Source organism: Microcebus murinus, chromosome 11, assembly GCF_040939455.1.
Source record: "Microcebus murinus isolate Inina chromosome 11, M.murinus_Inina_mat1.0, whole genome shotgun sequence".
Taxonomy (NCBI): Eukaryota; Metazoa; Chordata; class Mammalia; order Primates; family Cheirogaleidae; genus Microcebus; species Microcebus murinus.
This window is the reverse complement of record NC_134114.1, coordinates 23,843,495-23,866,310: the sequence shown is the minus strand read 5'-3', so window position 1 is coordinate 23,866,310 and position 22,816 is coordinate 23,843,495. Positions and strand designations below refer to the sequence as shown.

Genomic DNA, 22,816 nt, shown 5'->3' with positions numbered 1-22,816 from the left:
ACTGAGTTCACCCTGCCAGGGTTACCTCGGCGGCAGTGTGCGCTAGATGGCATTGCCAAAAGAGGGAGAAAGACCTACAGGCCCCTTGCACTTTGCAAGAGAAATAAACTTTGTGAAGATTTTGGATTTTGTCTCTTGCTACTGCCAGGGTTAGTTGCTCTAATACATACTAATAATTATTATGGGACATGGTTTGTTGTGGTGTTGGCAAAGGGGTTACCCTACCCAAATGTTTGCAGGACTCTTCTTCATGAACTGGGTCCCTTACGTGGGGTGCAGCCGGGAGGAACGTGGCTCTAGAGCACCGTGCATACTGTTGTACAATGTCCATACCCTTCAAAGAATGTATTAATCGCATCGTTCCCTCCTGTGGGTTTCTGTTTTGGACAAAGTTAATGTTAAATAAAATGGTAAAAAACAAAAGCAAGAACAAAACAAAAGTTAGCTTCCATGGGATCTGTGATTCTTATGTTCTGATGCCATCTGACTTTTCTAGGCCTAGTCCCTCTTAGGGACCTCAGCTGACACCAATTGCATTGCTTAAACGTCCCTCTCTTTTCACTCTTTTCCCTGCTATTCTTTTTGATTTCTTATCTCCCTTTATCTTAATCTTACTAATTCTTTCTTTCTTTCTTTTTTGAGACAGAATCTCACTCTGTCATCCTGGGTAGAGTGCCATGGCATCAGCTTAGCTCACAGCAACCTCAAACTCTTGGGCTCAAGTGATCCTCCTGCTTCGGCCTCCCAAATAGCTGGGACTGCAGGTGTGTGCCACCATGCCTGGCTAATTTTTTCCATTTTTAGTTGCCTGGCTAATTTTTTTCTATTTTTAGTAGAGATGGGGTATCTCTCTTGCTTAGGCTGGTCTGGAACTCCTGACCTCAACCAATCCTCCCACCTCAGCCTCCCAGAGTGTTAGGGTTACAGGCGTGAGCCACTGCACCTGGCCTAATCCTACTAATTCTTAAGCCTTCCATGCACCCTTCTACCTGGGCAGAAGCAGTTTCTCCTGCATATGAACACTCAGTACCTCTCATAAGACATCTCCACAGCACCTTCTAGTGTGTACTATAGTTATGACGTTATGGCATCTCTTCCTTCTGGATCATGAGCTTCCCAGGAGGAGAGAAAAATATCCTAATCTGACTTACCATTGAATATCCTGCAGCACACAGTGGAGCACCTAATATACATGGAACAACTGAATGAATAAATGAAAATCTCCTTTGTGAAGCTGTGAATTCTCCCAGTTGAAAAAATTATGAAATGGCCTCTGTAGAAATAGGAGGCAGCTTAAGAAAGAGCAAGCATGTAAAATATTATAGCTCTAAATATGCTAAAAACATTTTATTTACTCATAGTATCAGAATGGTGGAAGGATTTTATTCTTATTTCCCTCTAATCCGACTCTGTTTTTTTCTTTGTATAAATCAGAGATCCACAGACAGTTGTTTTTATGGGGGTGAAATAAAGGATGGAGATGGTGAGGGGCACAAATACAGAACTGTCCTTTTTAATCTGAAGCAATTGAGGATAAACAGCTTTCTTTTTTTTATAGAGCAATTCCATAAATAATAGTAGAATTCTTGATGTCCCAGCAGCAAGAAGTCTGCAGGGCAATGATATATATTGCTGGCGGGGGAAACTATTGTTTACAAGCTAATTATTGTACAAGATGGATTTCGGTAGCTATCTGAGAGATTAAAACAGCAGATTCAGAAAGATAAAGTGTGTCAGTGTGTACATTAAAAAAAAAAAATCTCCGTGATTACAAACAATAGTTTGAGAGAATTGGAAAAAAAAAAAAAACAAGTTAGAAAAAAACCAGTTTATTAAGTAATATCATATAAATAACTTGTTACAAAAATTGATTTGCAAAAGGCATATTTACTCTTTGTGAGAAATCACTTTTTAAATTGCATTCTTTTCAAATTTATAAGTCTAAGAAAACAAAATAAAAGAAGCCATTTCAAGGAGTGCGTATTTGCCATTTGACTACAACAAAAGGCCCGGCCACACTGAGCTAGACGTTAATATTCTCAACCCCGTTCTTCTCACACAGAAAACTTTCTCAGGTGAACTGTGAGGTTATGGAAATCTCCCTAACTAGAAATGCTGACGGAAGCTGAGCAGTGATTTCTTCCATCAGGTGTTCTTGTTGCCAAAGACGCGAATGGTACCGAGGAAAACGACATGAACTGAGCACTCCAGCCGGTAAATCTTCAAGGGTGGCATCAGTTTCAATTTATACTTGGAAGTATTTTTAATTAAAAACAATCAATACCGAAAAGCTTTTATTTTCTGGGTTTAGAAATCACAAATCACAGTAGGAGAATGCCAAATTGCCTTAGCTTGGTACTACTGAAGACGCACATAGCATTTATTATAAGGCCTATTCTTATGCAGTTCACTCTCAAAGCAACGAAAATAATCACAAAGGAAAAAACAGTACAGTGGGTTTGGAGCGTTCCTATGTTTCTTCCGAGCAGATCAGTTTTACACTTGCTACACAGCATTCCCCCTAAATGCCTCGTAACTCTATACATTTGATTCTTTAATAAACGCTAAACTAATAGATCATAGAAAACTAAAAGATTATAAAAGGTGCCTCCAGACATATTTACATAAATAGCATAGTCTCACAAGAAAGACCAAGATCTCATTATAGAGGAATGCTTTTTCCACAACGCTGGGTCCATGCCTCATTTGTCAAATTAACCCCGTTTGAGGAGAAATTTAAGTTTGTGGTCCACAGGTTTAAAAAAAAAAAATGGAATTAAGCAACTTGTAAAAGCTCTTTTGAAATTAATCTAATAACCCAGTGGCTCCTCGGCTAAGTGCCTCAGTCCTGTCTGAAATATAGTGAGTAAGAGCCTTTGTTTTCATTTGACCTCTTTTCAACACTTTCATCTGCTGGCTCTGTTGGGCTAATGTCCCCCCCCCAAATAAAAAATAAAAATGCGTCATAAATAAGGTATTACAAAATGGGGAGTAGATTAAAGATAGTTGCAGCAATGCTTAAATTAAATTGACGATGCAGAGGCCATAAACTTCTGGCTTTAAAAATGAGCTATTTCTTTATTAACTTTTAACAAGTGTGTGAGTCAATGTATTTTCTCTCTAAGAGGGTATATTGCTCTCCACATTAAATATGGTCTGGGTCTGATATTTTTAGTAGAGAATTATCCCTTTAGAAAATTATTCCATAAAGATGCCATAGGGAGATTAAAAATGCTGCAACCATAATAGTCCCTGAACTTTTAAGCAGACCGTACTGTAAGTCTGTATTCTCTGGAAAAGAAAGCTGCTGTCAGAGCTTAGGAAGTAGTTCATCTTCCTGAAGATTTACATACCAAGTGTTAATCTTTCTACTCTTATAATCTTATAAAGAAGGTTGTGGTGTTAATTTGAACACAGCAGACTGCTTGGATTTTGAGTCCCTTGCTACACTGTTGGAATTCAAAAAAGATTTCATCTAGATAAAACATAAAAATTAAAATTATATTACAACAATCCTTTTCAGAGGGTACTTTTCAAAATATTGGGAATCATGACTTTTTAGAGTGTTTCTTCCAGAGTAATTATACCACTTCAAAACTAGTGACTAGGATAAAAGAATTTATTTGGAGGTCTATTCCTGGGAAAAATGAATTGAGCTGATAAGGATGAGTACCTGATTTAAATATTTAGTTTGTTTTCAGGAATCAACTCTGATCTCTCAACTGCACATTTTATGATACTCAAGTATACAGAATCTAGAAATGTCCAATGCATAGTTTATATACCATTATACCCAGTGAAATATCCACTTCTAGGCAAAGCATTTGATGTGAGATATTGTTCAGCAAATCAGGACTTCAAAAATTTCTGTACTTAAAAATGAAAGTAATGGAAAAGTCCTAACACTAATTTGGATCCATAAAATTTGGATGCTTCTAAGATACAGATTCAATTTTTAAGAACTTTTGCACAACTCTTTGGGACCTGAAAGTGAAAACTAAATCACACTTTTTTATACTGAGCTAAAATTGAACTGCCAGGTTTTGTTCTATCTGAAAATGGAGTAATTTTGTAGCTGAACCTCCCTTTATGCATCCAAACTGTAAAGGAAAGTTCTGAAACAAACATACATTTACTGTGCCCAGATTCCCTCTCTTGTGGTTATATGGAGCCATCTTTGCTTTTCTCCAATCTGATTTAAACATCTTAGTAGTTTAAGGAAATCTTTCTCTTTGAAGAGAGGGGAAAAAAATGTCAGAAAGGCCTCAACGTCCTTGAAACAATGCATAAAAACAACCTTGCTTATGTTGAAGCAATTTTAGTTTTTCAGTGACTAAAGCAAATATTTAAATTTTACTTCTTCCCATTGTCCTTCCATTTTTTTAAACCATAAACATCTAAAATAAGGACACAGGCAGGCAATGTGAATACTGAGCTTTTGAAAACTACTTATTTTCCTCCAGTAATCTTTCATATTGACCCAGGACCTATCACTTAAAAAAAAATCTGCACATGGAATCGTGTTTGACCTGATATTTTAGTGGTAAGGAAGTAAGACTGAGCCGGAGAATGATGGAACTGTGGCTTTTACTGTTTCCATGATGTCAAAGAGTCTTAATTATAGGAAGATATCACTCCAACTTGATACTTACAAGACCCTAGTACTAAATATTCAGCTCCAGTTTCGAATTATCCAATTTCCTATAAATTTACTTCATCATCGGATTTTGTGGTAAGAGATTAAAGTTATTTCAATATTTTGGCATATTATTCTGTTCTTGGTACATCGTATCATCTTCAGGGTGAGATAAAAGATCCTGCCAATTACATCTCAAAAACTACAGGAGTACATATTTTCACTTATTAGGAGAAAGTAAACCCTACCCTTAAACACTGGAAATTGCTGGTGTCAACCCTCAACTTTTGATGATAACTTTCTTTTTACAGGACTATCTTTCTTAATTCAATTTGTTAAATGACAGAAAACATAAAGATAGAGAGCTCTTTAATTGTACAGTAAGTCGTGTGATTAAGGTGCTGTTCTATTGCTATAAATAACTAGTACTTATTAATTAACTTTAAACTAACTTTTTTAACACTTACCTGTGACTATGATACATATCAATTAGAGTGAAGACCTCTTATAGATTTTTGTTTGCATTCTTCTCTCTCTCTCTCTCTCTCTCTCTCTCTGTGTGTGTGTGTGTGTGTGTGTGTGTGTGTGTATGAATAACTAGAAAAAGAAACCCTGAAAGCAGGAAATAGCTCAAGCATGAAATACTTGTTAGCATACAGGGTAGTCCATTGTAAAATAGGAAACCATTCAGGAAACACAAGGAATAATATGTTTGTAAAAATTTTTCACTTGAATTGAGTAACCCAAAATACTACATTTCTCTTGTTTTAAAGGTGACATATTTACTCTCTGGGTAATATACCTAATTTAAAACTTAAACAGCAATGAATTTCCTAACAGAAAATATGTGCTGATATGACACTATTCCCAAATAGAAATGACACTACGATTATTTGTAGAAAATTAACATTAATTGAAAATAAATCCCTAAGACTAATAAGTGAAGTCAGCATATTCTTAAGTATATATTATATATACACAGAGCCTGTTTTTTAGGTTTTCAAAACAAGGATATTTTCATTACAATACTTTGGAAATTTCTGATGACTGAATAATGTAAGATTCTATTGACAAAAGTCATTAGAACAGCCACATGAAATAAATAATTTGAACCTGCCAGAAGGATCAGTTCAGTTCACTTGGGTCCTCTGAATAATAACTGACTATGAGGCTAATTGCATAATTAGAGAAATAATAGATTGGATGGATTTTACATTACTTTTCAGTCGTAGTTTGAGACCATTACTTTATCATTAGTTCAAAGACAAGCACGGCAGGATGGCCATGAAAGCAAAGTTAAAGACAATGGGAAAATAGTAATGCTTTTGAAAGTCAACTATCATTTTAATTACAATCTTAAACACTCTTGTTGAAGGGAATCCAAGTTTTCCCAGTGAAAGCGTCTTCCAGACATGGAATATGTAGGTTTTCACCATGATCTCAACGTTGTTCATAGATATCTATCATGTTATATAAATATATAGATGTTTCTGGATGTGAAGGGCTGGGTATTAGGTTTATGTGTGCCTGGCTCTAACCTGTCCATTGAACTTCAAGAGTGGGATTTAAGTTTTATTTAATCTAACTTTACTAATTCAATTTAATTGTGTAAGAAATAAAATATCTGAAAAATATGAATTATTGTACTTCACATTGCTACTTTCAAATACAGTATAGTAGAATAATACTGACAACTACAGACAAGGAGTTAAAATTTATCTCAGAAAAACTCTTCCAAGAGCTTTTAAATAATTAGACTTGTTTGTCATTAACCTACTGACAGTTGAAAGAATCTCTAGTAATCCTTGATACATTTGGTGGCCAAAGTTGTCACATATGCTAAAATATTCCCTTCGTTAACATTAATAGCTATTTTCCCTTTCCCTTTATAGGGTGCAAGAGTAACCTTTTACATGTCTAATATATAACAAATTAGGAGTTAGTGGTAAGGAATGAAGTCTTATTAAGTTTTTTGTTATTGTTTTTGAATGCTGCCATTGAATTTCCTTCTATTCCTTAAGAGTAACAAGAATTTTAAGACATTGGTGGATCTGATGTTTTGAATAGTAGGTGGTGCCAGAGAAAGTTCTTGAAGAACAAACAGGACGGGCAAGTATCATTTTAAATTCTTTGTGACAGAAAGAACACACCCTTATATAGTTTATCTCCTTGTGAGCTGATATACCCTTGTTTCTTTTACTAAGGTTATATTTTGATCGTTAAAGTACAATCCCTTATCCCATTAGCATGTGGAATTTACAGTTAGAGCAGTCAGCTGACCTGAGTCAACGGAGTGTAGCCAAACACCAGGCCAGAGGAAACAGGCATGTTCCCCACCTGCCCTAAGAGGACACGCGAAAATGCCGCTCCCTGCGCCTCCCGGCACGTGCCTGTTGAGCTGACTGGGTTAACTGGATGCACTGAAAAATAAAACTCTGCCTCTCGGAAGCTCATAAAAGTGTACTAGAAAAAAAAAGTCTCTAACATTAGATCCGCACGGACTTGCAGCCACTGGCTTTTCGCAACGGGTGGAACAGGGGACCCCTTCACAAGAGCAGTGGATAAATATAAAGAAATAGCCAAATCTCATGTATTTCAGTGTCGCACGGGCGCGTGAAGAAGGCAACAACACATCAGGAGTCTCTGTCACTGTCCACCCCTCCGTACATATCCGCGAGCTTTTTGAACCGAGGCCCCCAGTCGCTGAGGTAATCGTAGTCCTGGTCGCCGTCCGTGCTGGCCGACTCCAGCGAGCTCAGGGACTCGGCCGCCGAGCCGGCGCCCTCGTAGGCGTAGGTGGCCAGGGAGTCGTAGGGCGGCGCGGCGGGGTCCGCGTCGTTCTCCTGCAGCCTTTGGTTGATGAAGTCTCGGACGTCGGCGTTGTCGCGAGCCGCCGCCGTGGGAGTCCGTCGGGGCAGAAGAAGGGCCTCGGGCACGATGTCCCTGCGCAGCTTGCCGTCCTCTATGGCTTCGGGATTCCTCAGGGTGCCGATGTCAAAGGCCTGCGTGTCCTCCTCGCCGCCGCCTTCGTCGTTGTAGCTCACGATGTTGTCTCTGATGTCCTCCTTGGAGATGATCAGAGGCTCCTTCTTCCGCTGCCGCCTCAGGGCCGCGAACAGCACCACCGTCACTGGAGGCAGAAAACACGACAGAAAAGGGAAACGGGACGTTAATTTGCTGCCCAATTAACGTCAGGGAGAAGCAGCAGTGCTGGAATGCGAAGTGTTCAAAGTTCTCCAGAAAGTGCAGACTCGACTTTTTATTTCCCTAAGGATGCACTTGCCTCTATCCGTGATCAAACCTCGGCCCCCCCCCAAAAAAATACAGAGGAAATATTTGAAAGAAGGCTATAATTTAAGTAGAGGATAAAACACTATCATACATTGTCAGTAGTTTCTTTCTACTTTGAAACGGCAAACTAGTTTCAAGGCAAGGAAATAAAATAAAATAATAGAAAAAGCTCAGCCGCAGCGAAAGTACTGCAATGAGGGTGCAAATTATGCCGAGCACCTGAAATGCTGCATGAAACCGGTTATAAGGACAAGGCTGGCACCTCCGGGGATGTGTGGAAGGGTTTGCATAACCCCACATCTAAAATAACTTTTGCACTATGCCTCCTTTGTTTTTTTCTTCCCTGAGAAAAGTGTCAAATTAGTTTAAAACCCAAAGTAAGATGCGAATGTTTGCATACCTTGTCTACATGTAAAGAAATATCGTTACAGATAATACCTGGAGAGACCCAGGTCTGTAATTCAGAAAGCTACTTTGGATTTCAAGGTTGGCCAATGTGAAGGGGGAAGCTAATAATCCACAGGCCATATTATTTCTGTTTGAGCAAAATGAAATAAATACACTTAAGTGAGAACTTAAAAAATTTTTTTAAGTTTCATGTTCTATAAGCTTATTATCCAGAATGTTCATTCTTTTGATTTTTCCTCCTAACTCAGATTAGAGGAAATAATTGTGTCTAAATAGCTTCTGATTTTTCTTCATAGCTGGCTAGGTGGAACATAGCTGACTAGCTGTAGAGAGAGACACATCTATCTGCAAATGGACGTAGGGCTGAAAAAATAAAAACATAGCAACGACTTAGAGAGAAAATAGCCATCCAGGGCTGAAAATGTATTGTTAAACTGAGTTTGTCCAGGGAAGTTTATTGCAGGAAGTCCCAGTAATGTCTCTTTACTGTTTCATCTGTGACAAGGTCCAATTTTTGTGAGCCATGAAAATTGAATTATTGCAATAAGAATTACAGACTAATGGCTTTTTAGAGGATATACGTAACTATTTATATGGATGTATTCTTAGACATGTGTCTATATATTGAAATTTTAGACATTAATAGTATTAATAATAATAATGGGTTACCTATTGAGAGCTTTCTATGTGCCAAACACTGTGCTAAATGCTTAACATACTGAATCTCACTTAATTATCATAATAGCCCTGCAAAGTGGATACCATTATTAAAACCCCATTTTACCTAATAGGAAATTGAGGTTTAGAGATGTTACATGTATATGCAATTCAAATCCATGTTGGTCATACTAAAAAGCCTATATTCTTAATTGGCATGCTTTGAAGCATGTTTGGAATATAGACTATTTCCAAAGGAAGTGGCAATGTTGCTATTTTCAAGTGTGTGGTTCCATGATTGTACACACTCTCTTTTGCTTCCAGAGAGTATTCCGATGCCTCGTTCGTCACATTCATTCATTCATTTGATAAATATGTATGTAGTGCCTACGCTGTGCCAGGCAGGGTTCTAGGCACTCGGCAGGTGGATGGGTCGGGGTGGTTGGATGGAGACAGAAAATAAACAATGTGTATAATATATAAGGAAATTATTAGAAAGTGATAAGTGCGGTATACATAAGAAAAAGCAGAGCAGAACAAGGAGGATGGGGAGTGCTTCTGTGTATGTTTGAGGAGCCCATATGAATACACAGCATATATGTTTTGTGTATGTTGCATCATTTGATCAAAGACATGAGGACTTATCCAAGGAGCTATATGGCAAAGAATAAAGAGCTAGAGGAAAGGCCCTGGGGTGGGAGTATGCCTGGAGTGTTTGAGGAACAGCTAGGAGATCGGGGGTCTGACCAGAGGGAGCCCGCAAAGGAGAGGATAGGAAAGGCGTGCATCTTTGGGATCTTTCCCCTTTCCTCTGGGGGCTGGGATGGGGGCAGAGAACCACAGGGCTTTGGGCAGAGGGATACCATGATCTACCCTTCATGTTCGTTTCCAGTGTAAACAATAGGGTTGTTTTACTTACAACCCTCTTTTCTTTGCAGAAGAGAGGGTTGTAAGTAAAAATGGCCTTGGGATCTAGAGAAAGGAATCAAGAGAGCTGTCTCGCAAAGAATTAAGCTTTGATGTACACAGGTCATTCAATCACTTGAGGCAAGGTAGGTGGCACTTATCACTTCCTAATTCTTCTGGGCTTAGGGTACCTATCTATATCTTTTATTTTAGTCCTATATACATCTGAAAGTACAACTGCCTAGAAGAGAGAAGACACATTTAAAGATGTAAAGGCATTTATTTTAGGCCTTATTCTTCTATATCTAAAACTGCCTATATATTTTCCAATTAACCCAATGCATATCTGAACAGAATTTCTTGAGGGTATAACTGTCTAGAATAAGCTCTCTCAAAGCTAACTTACAAACTAAAAACATGATTTCTAAGCACATGGGGCAAAATATTCTAAAAAAGTGAGACACTGGCACTCTGGGAGGCTGAGGTTGGAGGATTGTTTGAGGTCAGGGGTTCGAGGCCAGCTTGAGCAAGAGTGAGACCCTGTCTGTACTAAAAATAAAAAGAAATTAGCTGGACAACTAAAAAACTACGTAGAAAAAATTAGATGGGCATGGTGGCACATGTCTGTAGTCCCCCCTCCCAGAACTCGGGAGGCTGAGGCAGAAGGATTGCTTGAGCCCAGGAGTTTGAGGTTGCTGTGAGCTAGGCTGATGCCACAGCACTCTAGCCAGGGCAACAGAGTGAGACTCTGTCTCAAAACAAACAAACAAAAAAAACAAAAGAAAGTGAGACACTGATGAGGTGCCCTTACCAGGAACTGAGCTTCCCTTTTTCTTTATCCTTTTTGAAGCCAGAGGACAAAAGTAAGATTCCTTTTGGGGGTGTGGGGTGATAATCAGGCAAATTTGTACTCAGATTCCATCCAAAAACTAGGAGATCAACAGATCTAGGTTAAATTAAATAATGTTATCTTTCTAAGCCTATTTTCTTATCGGTAAAACAGAAGCAATAATACAGTGCCCAGTATTGTTGTCAGGAATGAGTTAATGTGAAAGTTTTGCAAATTCTAAAGCACCATAGAAAAAGGAGATGTAGTAGTTGTTTCATTGTCTTTATTGATGTTTTATTTTTGTAAATAAACATCATTTTGTAAATGCCAGATGCCCAATGATCCATTCTCTTGACTCCAGATTTCCTCCTATATCAATGTGACTTTCCTTTTACAAACTCTCAGGGTTGCCTCCACTTTCTTCAATTGCTCCATTTTATTTAGTTTGGCTCTCCTTCAGCCCGGAAATTGTCTCGAGTCCCACAAGCTTACAAAGAAAGTGGAGTGCAATAGGGAAGCACCAAGCCTGGGTGAGAAGACCTAGGTTTAGAACTTAGTTCTACCACGTGTTGGACATGTGACTTGGCTACGTGACTTCACACTGTGCAGCCTCAGTTTCTTATTTCGGATGCAGATAAATATACACCAGATGGTTCTGAGGATTAAGTGAGAAAAACTTTTGTAAAACACCTTGCACACCATCTAGCCTACGGTATGTTCCCAGTAAAGGTTAAATCCCATTTTTTTTTCTCCTTTTTTTATTAGGTACAGAATTCCAAAGAGACTAGACAAGATGTGGGAAGCACCAAGGCCAATTAAAAATAGTAAAGAGACAGGAAATGCATTAGGGAAGGGAATGAAAGGGAAGACACAGTGAGTTGATCAGAAGGAAGAAAAGAGGGAAGATAAAATGGGTAGACAATGAGGGACAGGAAGAATCACCTCTATCAGATGAGAGCTGGTTCTCTTTCCATAGACCACAAAAAGGGTCCATGGAATACTACTTGACTACAGCCAATCCAGGGCTTCTAAAAGTGACTTTTTGATCAAAAAGAACATTCATATTCTTCTCTTCCAAAGCAATTTTTACAGACTCACACCATTAGAAACACTGATTTGTCTTTGCACACTGTCAGTTTTTATTTATCTTCATATCTTAAAATACTTTCTCCAAATCTTAGTTGACAACAAGAATCACAGTTCTGTAGTTGAATTTTAAGGCTTCTGTTATAATTAGCAAAGTTGATTTGGAATGGGAAGCTCTCAAGCAGGGATCCCTAGGCATTCTTTTCTTGGAGAAATGTAGGTTCTCTTTTACTCTTCTCAAAATCACTCTGTCTTCATTTTTTTAAAAAGTTTTTTTCCAGGTGTAATCCAGAATAACTCTAATGCCTTACCTTTTTTCTTTTTTCATTGTATATGCAAGGTTTACAAATCTTGCTTTTATTTTTGGAAGGGTTGCAGTAACTAACATTTGATTTCTTAGTTCACAGCCTGTTGAGTGATTTGAGCTCCACTTGTGGGCTTAATTAGTTGGTTGAAGGTAAAAACATCATTTGAATCATTGTTAGACATTGATTTTCACTTTTAGTACATTCATTTCTTTTGAGTGCTAGATTTATTTCCTTAATCACAGAAGTTATTTACTATTAAAAATCTAAGAAATAACAGATATTACATTATGTACATATGTGGTAGTCAGAGAGCAATGCTAAGAAGGTAGTCGTTTAAATGGGTAGATTAAGTTCTCTGGGTTTAAAAAATTTCACATCTTTTATTTTTCCCAGAGGAGAGAAAAAGTCATCACATTCCTCCTTCCACTTTCCCACTGATCTTTAAGCTTTACCTTTGCAGAAAGGGTCTTCATCATCTACTTCGTGCTGGACATTTTCACTCTTTAAAATTTAACAATGTTTGCCAAGTTGAATAGTAAACCACAAATGAAACGAAAAGGGTATATTTCTATTGCCTTCAACTCCCCCCTCGTCCCCTCCCGAGATTCATTCCCAGTCTGATAGACAAGAGATTCTTTTGGTGGAATGACTGGTTCCTGGGCAAGCAAAGACATGGGCCAGTTTCACATTCTTCCATTCTCCAAAGCCATTTTCAAGCAAAAATGAAGTCATAGTCGAACAACACAAATTCTCAGCATGTAACTCTACTCACCTAGATCAGGCTGTATGCCTTAATGGGGGAGGCGGACAAATCTAGGGTGTCACAGTAACAGTGTGAGCCCCTCACCATGGGGAGATAGGATGCGGGGAGAACCAGTTTACCTAGTAGGATCACGATGCACAGAAGGATGGCAACCAGAGCCCCTGTGCTCAGTCCCGTGGGGTGGATGAGCGCCTCCGCGTGGCAGGACTGCATGTTCCCATGGTGGTCACATGCACAGACCCGGACAGTCACTGTCCCAGTGCTGCTTTGAACTGGGTAGTCGTTGTCTGAAATGACCACGGGCAGGAGATAGGTGCTCATCTCGTGTCTATTATAGCCATTTTTCCGAGTTAAGATTCCCGCTGTGTTGTCTGGAACAGGAAAGCAGAGAGATGAATGTTTGTGGGTACTGTGTCACGTACTGAACCCACTGTGATGGGAATAGATAGAGGTCAACACAGGCTCAGATAAAGAGAAGGTAACTCGAGCTCATTTACCTTTGTTGTCTTGAATGGTAAAGTTTGAGCCACTGGCTGCTTCGGGGGCCAACGAGAAGGAGAATTTGTGCCCGCTGTAAGGGTCGTCCTTGTCAACCGCACGTAGGGTCTGAATCAACTAAGATAAAAACCATAGAGCTGCCATAAAATTTTTTTTAAAAAAACTCCTGTACAATTATGCCATAAAGTTTTGATAACTCAAAATCATTTCTTAACAGTTTTACAATAAATTACTTGACTAAATGATTTTTACTTTTAATTAAAAAGATAATAGCCTTTAAAAAATTTACAATGAATCCACTCTGTTGAAAGAACTGATGGATTAGAAAGCCATAGAACAAGGGATATTTCTTTGTTGCAGGGGACTGCCGTGTGCATTGCAGTCCGTTTAGCAGCAACCCTGGCCTCTGCCCACTGGATACCCAGTAGCACCTTCCTAGCTGTGCAGTCGAAAATGTCTCCAGAGGCAGGGCACGGTGGCTTATGCCTTTAATCCTAGCACTTTGGGAGGCTGAGGCAGAAGGATCACTTGAGGCCAGGAGTTTGAGACCAGCTTGAGCAACATAGTAAGACCCCATCTCTATAAAAAGTAGAAAAATTAGGCAGGCATGGTGGAATGTGCCTATAGTCCCAGCTACTTAGAAGGCTGAGGGAGGATCGCTTGAGCCCAGGAGTTTGAGATTGCAGTGAGCTATAATGGTACCACTGCACTGTAGCCGAGGCAATAGAGTGAGGCCCTGTCTCAAAAAAAAAAAAAAAAAAAAAAAGTCTTCAAACATTGCACATATCCCTAAGGAGAAAAATTGAGGATCACAATGATCTATGACAACATTGCAACTTAATAAAATGGAAGTGCTCTTTGGACAGTCTGTTTAGAAATACAATCTTAGCATATACATAAGCTGTCAACTTGCAAAAACTGAAAAGTAAATGAGTATATAAAACACGGTAACTGCAACTTTCCACTTGCACGTGTACTTTAATAATGTACTTCTATTTTGACAAACTGTATCATAATTTTTATATCACTGGCAGCAAAGACCTATTTCAGGTGGGGACAAATGTGTAAAACAGTAAAACATTCATGAATTAGTATTATTTGTACAGATGGGCAATGTAAATAAGTAAAACTATGAATTATGGGCAATTGTAAAATATGTTCTAGTTATTACTTTCGAGTACATATGGTAATTAATCTGTTCACCAATAAAGATTTTTCCAATAAAGCTGTGACTAATCTATTTTAATGAAAACTTAAGACCAATTTGGAATCAGCGTCAGTCTTTGATGAACTTCCAGTTCTTAAAAGCTGCTGGTTCTCTTATGCCAGTCCTGCTTTTTATTTATAGCATTAATTTCCTTAGCATTCACTTCATAGACAATTCACAACTAGCCCTCAGTTCTGCGAATCATCTAAACGATTAGACGATCTAAATTAATCTGACTTTCAATTTGAATGCGCTTTCTTATGAAACTCACCTGATCCGCCTTTGCTTTTTCACAGACAAAAGTTTCATAGAACTCAGCAAATTCCGGGGCGTTGTCATTGACATCTAGAACTTTAATATATAGAGGTACTCGGCTGCTTTGCTTTGGGTTATCTGTCACATACCAAAAAGAGAGAAATAGGCATTTATATGTTGATCACAATCCCCTGTAGGCAATGCTGACTCACTCTCCCACTCTCATTCATGCAGACATTCCCCAAAGCTGCAGTGAGTACTGCAGGGTGCTGAGTGCCAATGTGATCACAAAAGGGAAAATTAGATGGGTAGGTCTGAAATTGGACATGCCTGCTGGAGATACCTAGCTGACAAAGCTACGTGTGTTGATAGAGTGCACCTGCATAAAAAACCCTAAGGTAATAGAAAATAAAGAAGGGCATTTTAGAGGTAAATTTTCAAGGAAGCCAAGGAAGCAGGTAGATGGGAAAAACATGGGCAAAAAGAAGAAAGGAGAAAGTGAATGAACCTCCAGGAGGCCAAAGGACTATTATTGCTCTTAGTTTTCTGAGTGCTGAACAAGAGCCGGACATCATGCTAAGCATTTTGCTATATTATGTTATTTAATCCTTACAGGCTTTTGAAGTAGATACAGTTATTGTCCCATTTTAAAGATGGGAAAACTGAGGCATAGAGAAGGTAAGTAATTTATCCATGTTTACAGAGATAGTAAGGAGTGGAGTGCAGATTCAACTTGGGTCTGACTCCAAAGCCCAGGCTGTTCATCTAGAATAATGACAGAACATAATCAATGTTTGAAGACCTGAGACAGATAAAATATTTTGGTTGCTTTCCACGATCATCTCCTGATGGTATGGAAGACAGATTCTTGGTGTAAGAATCAGAAGTCAGAATCTCTTGCCTCAGCTCTCTTCATTCACTTCATTCATATTAATATATCTTTTTGTTTATTCACTTTATAATTATTTAGTGACTATCTGATACTTAATATATGCTGGCCACTATCTGGGGTGCTGGGACATATATGGAACATAACAAAGATCCTGCTTCCTGGAGCTTTATTGTAATAGATGAACTGTAGACACGTAAATATCTAATTCATCAGATGGCAAATGCTATGGAGAAATTAAACAGGAAAAGAGATGGAGAGTGATGGAGGTGGTCTTTTGAATGAGACGCCATTTGCCCAGGGACATAAATGAATAAAGAGAAAGAATAAGCCATGTGAATATTTTTTGCTCTCCAGGTAGAGGAATCAGTAAGTGCAGAGGCCCTGGGGTGAGAGGAGCTGACTTTATATAAGCTCTTGCTTTCTGTTACATCAAAGGTAGTTAAGAAGTTTAAGCAGTAAGATTCCTTAAGATCCCTTCCATCTAAAATCTTACACTATTCTTCCAAAGTTAGAGCAGCTGCATATAAACTTTTCAAAAGTCTTAATCATTAACACTTTCAAATATATCATAGAAACATTAAATCTTAAATACAGAATTTTTAAGGCACAAAGCTTAAAATACTCACAAAAAGACTACTCAGTAAAAAATAAAATTTCATGATGCGATAAAAAATGGTCCTATTCAGTGGGATATGATTTTGTAATTTTAAACCTTTAAGGGTGCTCTGTCATTGGTATCCACATCAGTCCCTTAACGCAAATTAACGTAAATGTTAAGGTAAATCTTGACAAAAATTCTGAAGAGCAAATTCCTACTTAACAAATTTCTAATGAGGTGTCCTTACCACTATCAAAAAGCAATGCTTCATTTTGCCCATATCAGTTATTCATTATTCTATCCAATATCCTGTAGCCGCTTCAAATCTCATGAGTTATGTTGACAAAAAATACAACTGTAATAAACCATTTGATATGGAATATTTCACACTAGATACCAACTGAAATAAAAGGTTTAGACCTTTTAAAATCACAAACAAAAACTAAAAAATGAGCTATAATTTAGAAGCCTATTTTTAAACATTAAAATACTATTTTAAAGATCATTTTCCTTGTATGTACTTTAGTCTGCATATTGTGGTTATAATACACATTAACTTTCATTGTGTATAATCATTTTATTTGAAGCATTCTTTTGGCACTGTTTTTTTTTTTTTGCCTTAAATTTCATGGGGACTGCCATAAAATTCATTCTAAACATTTTATTGATTACTTGGTGGTTGTATTGCTCCCTTTGGTGTACAAAGGAAAAGTGAGAATTTCTATCTTTTAATTCTGTAAAGATTTTGAAATAGAAATTCTATAGAAAGCTAGAGAAGTGATATCTACGATTTCTAAACAGTGCCTGTATTTTAGAACATACTTGACCCCTCTCATCCTCTGCCCCCACAAAATGTCTGAGAGTCCGTTTTATCAGCCATTCCCATAATGTTCTAATTTATAAGCTTTTTGCAATCAAATCCAGCAAATACCAATTTAATCTAATTTGAAAGATGCATTCCCATTTTATTGTTTCCAAACTGCAGAACTTCCATGGTTGGCTCTCAGTGAAAGAACCAACACATGTCTAGAAGAAACGTCACTGCAAATCATTCCAGGGCTCTTTCCCTGGCTCCATATGTATGAGTGTCCGCTGTGCCCCGCCATGCTTGATTGGGATACTCACTCCACGGACTGGGGAAGCACTAGTATTAGGTTGGACTTACTGATCTCGGTTGCTATCACTGTAATGTTGTGCCACAGCAATGTTTCACGGTCAAGAAGTTTTGATGTAAAAATCGAACCATTTCCAGAATCAATGTTGAATATTCTGTCCATATCTGTGTGTCGATCGACAGAATACCTAAAAATGTAGAGAGGAATTCAGAGAGGCTTTCTTTGTATTTGCTTTTCTCACACCATGAAACTAATTCCAGAATATCTATGACATGAATTTTTTCTACCTGTAGTGTATATTTGAATATCTACAACTTAACATTAGGCAAAATATTCTGAGAAATTAGTTCTTTACAATGGAGGTCTCAATAGTAAACTCACTAGACAGAGAAGTTGCGTGATTTTGAGAATCACCACTAAAGTTTCTTTTCTTCATATGTAAGTAGGATCAAGTTTATGTAGGAATTGTTACATTTTTAACACTCAATTTTTAGAACCCCAGAACTTCAATGTGTGTGTGTATGTGTGTATGCACGCATAGGTATGGTATTGGTTATTTTTCTATTATCCATTTTATTTTAAAAATCATTCTGTTGCAAATGATGGCTAGTGTGGCCAAGGTCAGTGAGGCAGGAAAGAGAGACAGGAGATGAGACTGGGGAAAGAGCCAGAATCCAGACAGCAGGACAGACTGACCATGGTAAGGAGTTGGGATTTATTCTAAATGCAAGGTAAATCTACCAATGGGTTCTAAGCAGGAGAGTGTCACACTCTAAATCATGTTTAACAAAGACCACAGACTGAACTGAGGAGTGTGGTGGACAGTTGGGCTGTCACAAACTGATAGAAGAGGAGTGACAAACAGGATGGGACTGAAAAACAGGATATTGGGAAGATCATAAGTTCCATTTTTGATATGCTGAAGCTGAGATGCCGGAGAAAGGTCTAGGAAGAGACATGTAGTCTGAAGCTGAGGATAAAGATCCGGACTGACACCCTAGATTTCCAATATATCTGTGTAGAAAGAGAACGTCCAGTGAAGGAAGAAAAGCACTAAGGACAGAACCACTTAAAGAACCAATGGGAGAGCAGAGACCCACAGTGCCTGAAACAGAGTAGGAACTTGATAAATATTTGGGAAGGAGAGTTTGTATAAATTTGAAGAAATCCAAGAGTGGCATTTTGGAAACCAAAGAAGGATAGTCTTCTGCCCTGGTGGAAGACTAATAAATTTTGAGAATGTTATCTTATTTATAAATTGATTAATATTACTAGTTTTTAGAATAGCTATCTAAGAGGACAAAGTACGTGTTCATATTTATTATGAGTGGGGGTAGGGTATTAAAGAGAAAACTCCGAAGAAAGTTGATACCTTAAGGCCATTAGGGAAAAATCTTGCCCACTTCAGCTGGATTTTTAAAACTTATATCATGATACAAAGTTTAAAAACATTGGCTCAGTAGAAATACAATCTAAATAAACGAGCTAACTAGTCAGACACATATGGAAGTATTATGAATGCTCTAAGAAAAATAAACCCTTGTTACTAATTTGCAGTAGTACACCATGTCCAAGATTCTACTTCAATAAATTATTTTGGTTTAAAATATAAGTAGTGAATTATAATAAACAATACTTTATCTTCATAAAATTAATTTTTGTCATCTAGCAAGTGTATAAATGAAGTTTGGAGGTTTATTGTAGGCCATTTAAGCCTGACTTTAAAGAGAATTAACGATGTTCACAATGGGTATATATATCAAATTGGGTTGAATTTCAGTTTCAATGTATGTAATGTTTTTATTATCAAAAGGGTTGAAACAGATGAAACAGCTATTGTTTTTGCCATTTATGTCATGAATTAGCATTTACTAAGAATTTAGGCAACCGCATTGAACTTACTTGATCACTTTCATTTTTAACTTGAGAATGATAAATATTTATAGCACATAGTTAATTACCAAAAAGGAAATCTCAATATTCATAGACATTGTAAGAAATTTAATAATTATCTACAAACATTTTTTTCCTCATGAAAAATGTCAAGCTTAAGATGTGCCTCTTCTTGCCTTTATAAGCTATTACAATTATATACAGCAGTGACCTTTTTTTGTTATTTTTGTCTCTTTTCCTCCTGCTATAGTTTTAAGTTTTAAAAATAATTATATTTTCCCAAAAAGCCTTGAAATAAAGTTTAAGAGATGAGAATTTTTAGTTGGAGACAGCTTTCTCTTTTAAAGAGAAAGTCACTATTTAAGAATTACCAAAAATTGTATACTATTTGTTTCCTTTTATTGGGAGATTTAAAATGAATAAAAAACCTAACATGCCTACATTATTTAGAAAAGATGCTCACACACAAAGCCTTACTAGTTTGTTTTTTATATTTCCAAAGTAATTTCAATTTATATCAAGGATAGCTACCATCTAGTAACATTAACTATAATCATTAGTGATAAGAAACAAGGTAATCAATCCCTTCATGATTATGGTAGATCAGTCTGCTAGGTAACATTTTCCCCCCTAGGACTACATTGTATTCTGTGATTAAATAATCTGTCTTCTAATGTATTTAATGTATCTTCAAGTCATGAAGATTTGTGGGTCAGGAAAAGAGGTGTGTTTGTGTGTAAAATTTTCATAATGCATATTTATAGGGACATAAGATTATTTCATGAAAATCAAATGGAATTCATGATAAAAGTTATTGGAAGAAAATTATTTTTTATGATTAAAGAATTAAATATCTGTGCCTGCATAATGATAAATCAATGTTTGCAGGAAAAATTCTCTAGTGTTAATTTCGCACCTAACACATTGTCTAGCACCTAGTTGTTCAATATTTATGGCTTAAATATCCAAAACTATGTATGGATTTAGTTTTCTAATATAAGAATAAATTTTATCCTATAAAAGGACACTGGAATATAAATTTATATACCAATATATCTACGTGTATTTCTAGCCTTAAATCTATATCTATGTATCAAATCCATATGTACCAAGGTAAGGCTGGCAGTAAAAAACTTCAAAATTAGCTGACAGCAAATCCAGTCTAACAAGCTAACTACTTTCTTTCATAAAACAGAAAATAATGCAGTGGGTAAAAATGGTATTTGGTATAAAAAGTAATATAGACATAAAAACAAAGTCTAAATTCCCAGAAGACATTATCTCTTTCAATTAAAAACATGTTGAGGCTGGTCCGATGGTAGTGGGTTATCAGAACTTATTCACATTAGTGTCACTAAAGTTGGTATTCAACCCCCCACTGCTAAATTTGACTGGCTTTAAAAAAAAAAATAAAAAAAAAATAAAAACATGTTGATCTATCAAAGAACTAACCAACGCTCATATTTGTAAACTTCTAGCATTAATACTTTCAAATCTTCAAATCAAATTTGACCCTGAGTTACTAAGATTTTTTTTCTTATGCAGTTAGAAGAAACTCCAAGTAAGAGAATAGTTGTGAAAGTACTTATGTTATTTGTGCTGTATAAGTGAAAACCATCATTTATTTTCTTTATTAATAATATTAAAGGTATTGGAGAAATACTTGATCCATGGAGCTCACATGTGGCTACTCTGGGTTGACTAAAGCCCAATTCAAGGTTTCTTATAGATTTTCCAGTGGAATGATAAAATAAGAGTTTATTTGCTCAGCGATTTAAAATTATTTCACCAAAATAAGGTAGGCTTTTTTTTTCTTCCAGATATGGGACTTATCATAAGGTCTCATTTGAACAAAGAGCTCAATGGCTAAAGAGAAAGCGACTGACTGCCTTAGAGCCTCAGATTCTTTTGTCTGCAATAATATTCTTCATGCAGCAGCCAGTGTGATCCTAGTAAACTTTCCAGGGGCTTCTCATCTCACTCAGAATAAAATGCAATCTTTACCATGGACTTCAAAGCCCTATAGGACACGCTCATTGCCACCCCTTACCAAACCTCCTTGTGGCCTCGTAGCTGACCTCCCCTCCCTCTCTCATCTCTTCCAGCTGTTGTAGGCTTCCTTGCTGCTCTTTCCACATGCTATGCAATGGATATCAGACCTAGCTCTTGCTTTTTCCTCTTCTTGAAATGGTCTTCCCCAGGTATCGGCATGGTTCGCTTTTTAATTCCATTAAAATCTTCACTCAAATGGTTCCCTACCAAGAAGGCCAAGCCCGACCACGTTATCTAAAATAGCACCCCAGGTACTCTTTATTTCCTTATTCTGTTTTATTTTCCTGCTTATAATTTATTTTCACCTGATACCTTATATATTTGCCATTTGTTTGTTTCTGTCTGCCCCAAGTAGAATGTAAGCCACACGAGACTAGGCGAATCTTTGGTCCTTCTTTAGGGCCTAAACGTACCTGGCATACTTGGCAGGTGTCCTGATCAGAATCTATTCGTGTACTCACTGGCAAGAACTTCTAGAGTTTTTCAATCTGCTCACTTTATTTATGGGAAATAATTTATACAATGAAATTCTGGTTTAGCACTTTTCTTATTTAGTCAACTAAGCTACTAGCTAAAGCCTGGAGGTTGGTTGACTCGCGAATTTTCTTGATAAGATTCTAGAATACAGAAACATTGGTGGTCCCCAAGAGCAACGAGACCTTCTTTCAACATGATTTACAACTAAGGAATAAGGAAAGTACAGGAAAACAGAGCTTGCTGACACAGAGTAAATTTGGATTCTACTCTACTAATTTCCCCAAGATTTCACAGACATATAACATGAAACAGTTCTTGTTTATATAATATCTGCAAAAGGAAAAATTATGTATACAAATGGAGGATAATTCGGTATTATTGTATTATGTATACAAATGGAGCCTCTCAGTGTTACACCATAGGTTTTTCCACACTTGAAAAAAAGGCTCTCCAGCCCAGTAGTGCCTGGTTTGTTAAAAATCAGGATACTTTATGCTCTTTGACAAGTCTTAAGCTTAAAAGAATCTTCACCACTAAAATAAATCCCAGGCCATTCAGCTACCTCACCTTAGACTATTTCTACATAAGCAGTAAACTCCTTATAGCTCATTTTGTATTTTTTTCTTCAAATTTTGTGATTTTTAGGTTTACACAGGCAGCCCTCCATATCCATGAGTTCTGCAACCATAGATTCAACCAACCGCCAATTGAAAATATTAAAAAAATAAAAGAGCAAACAATAAAAAAACTAATACAGCAATAAATAATACAAATAAAAAATCAGTATAAAACTATTTACGTAGTATTTAGATTGTGTTAGGTATTACAAGTACTCTAGAGATGACTTAAAGTAGAAGGAAGGATGTGCTTAGCTTACATGCAAATACTGTGTCATTTTATATAAGGGACTTCAGCATCCTTGAATTTTTGGTATGGGGATGGGTG

The 22,816-nt window shown here is 37.2% G+C and overlaps 1 protein-coding gene across 4 annotated transcripts in view; it reads right to left on the bottom strand.

Annotated features, from left to right (window-relative positions):
* Nucleotides 1-1,813: 1,813 nt before the first annotated feature.
* The window catches only part of CDH6 (cadherin 6), a 124,797-nt gene continuing 103,794 nt past the window's right edge, over nucleotides 1,814-22,816 (bottom strand). For 3 of the 4 annotated variants that reach the window (XM_012738426.3, XM_012738425.2, XM_012738429.2), the window contains exons 8-12: nucleotides 17,500-17,636; nucleotides 14,861-14,982; nucleotides 13,382-13,499; nucleotides 13,004-13,255; nucleotides 1,814-7,766 (exon numbers count right to left, since the gene is read on the bottom strand). In XM_012738426.3, coding sequence (XP_012593880.2) covers nucleotides 7,270-7,766; nucleotides 13,004-13,255; nucleotides 13,382-13,499; nucleotides 14,861-14,982; nucleotides 17,500-17,636 — 1,126 coding nt within the window. In that variant the 3' untranslated portion in view covers nucleotides 1,814-7,269. The other variant, XM_076007948.1, reaches the window with a different exon arrangement.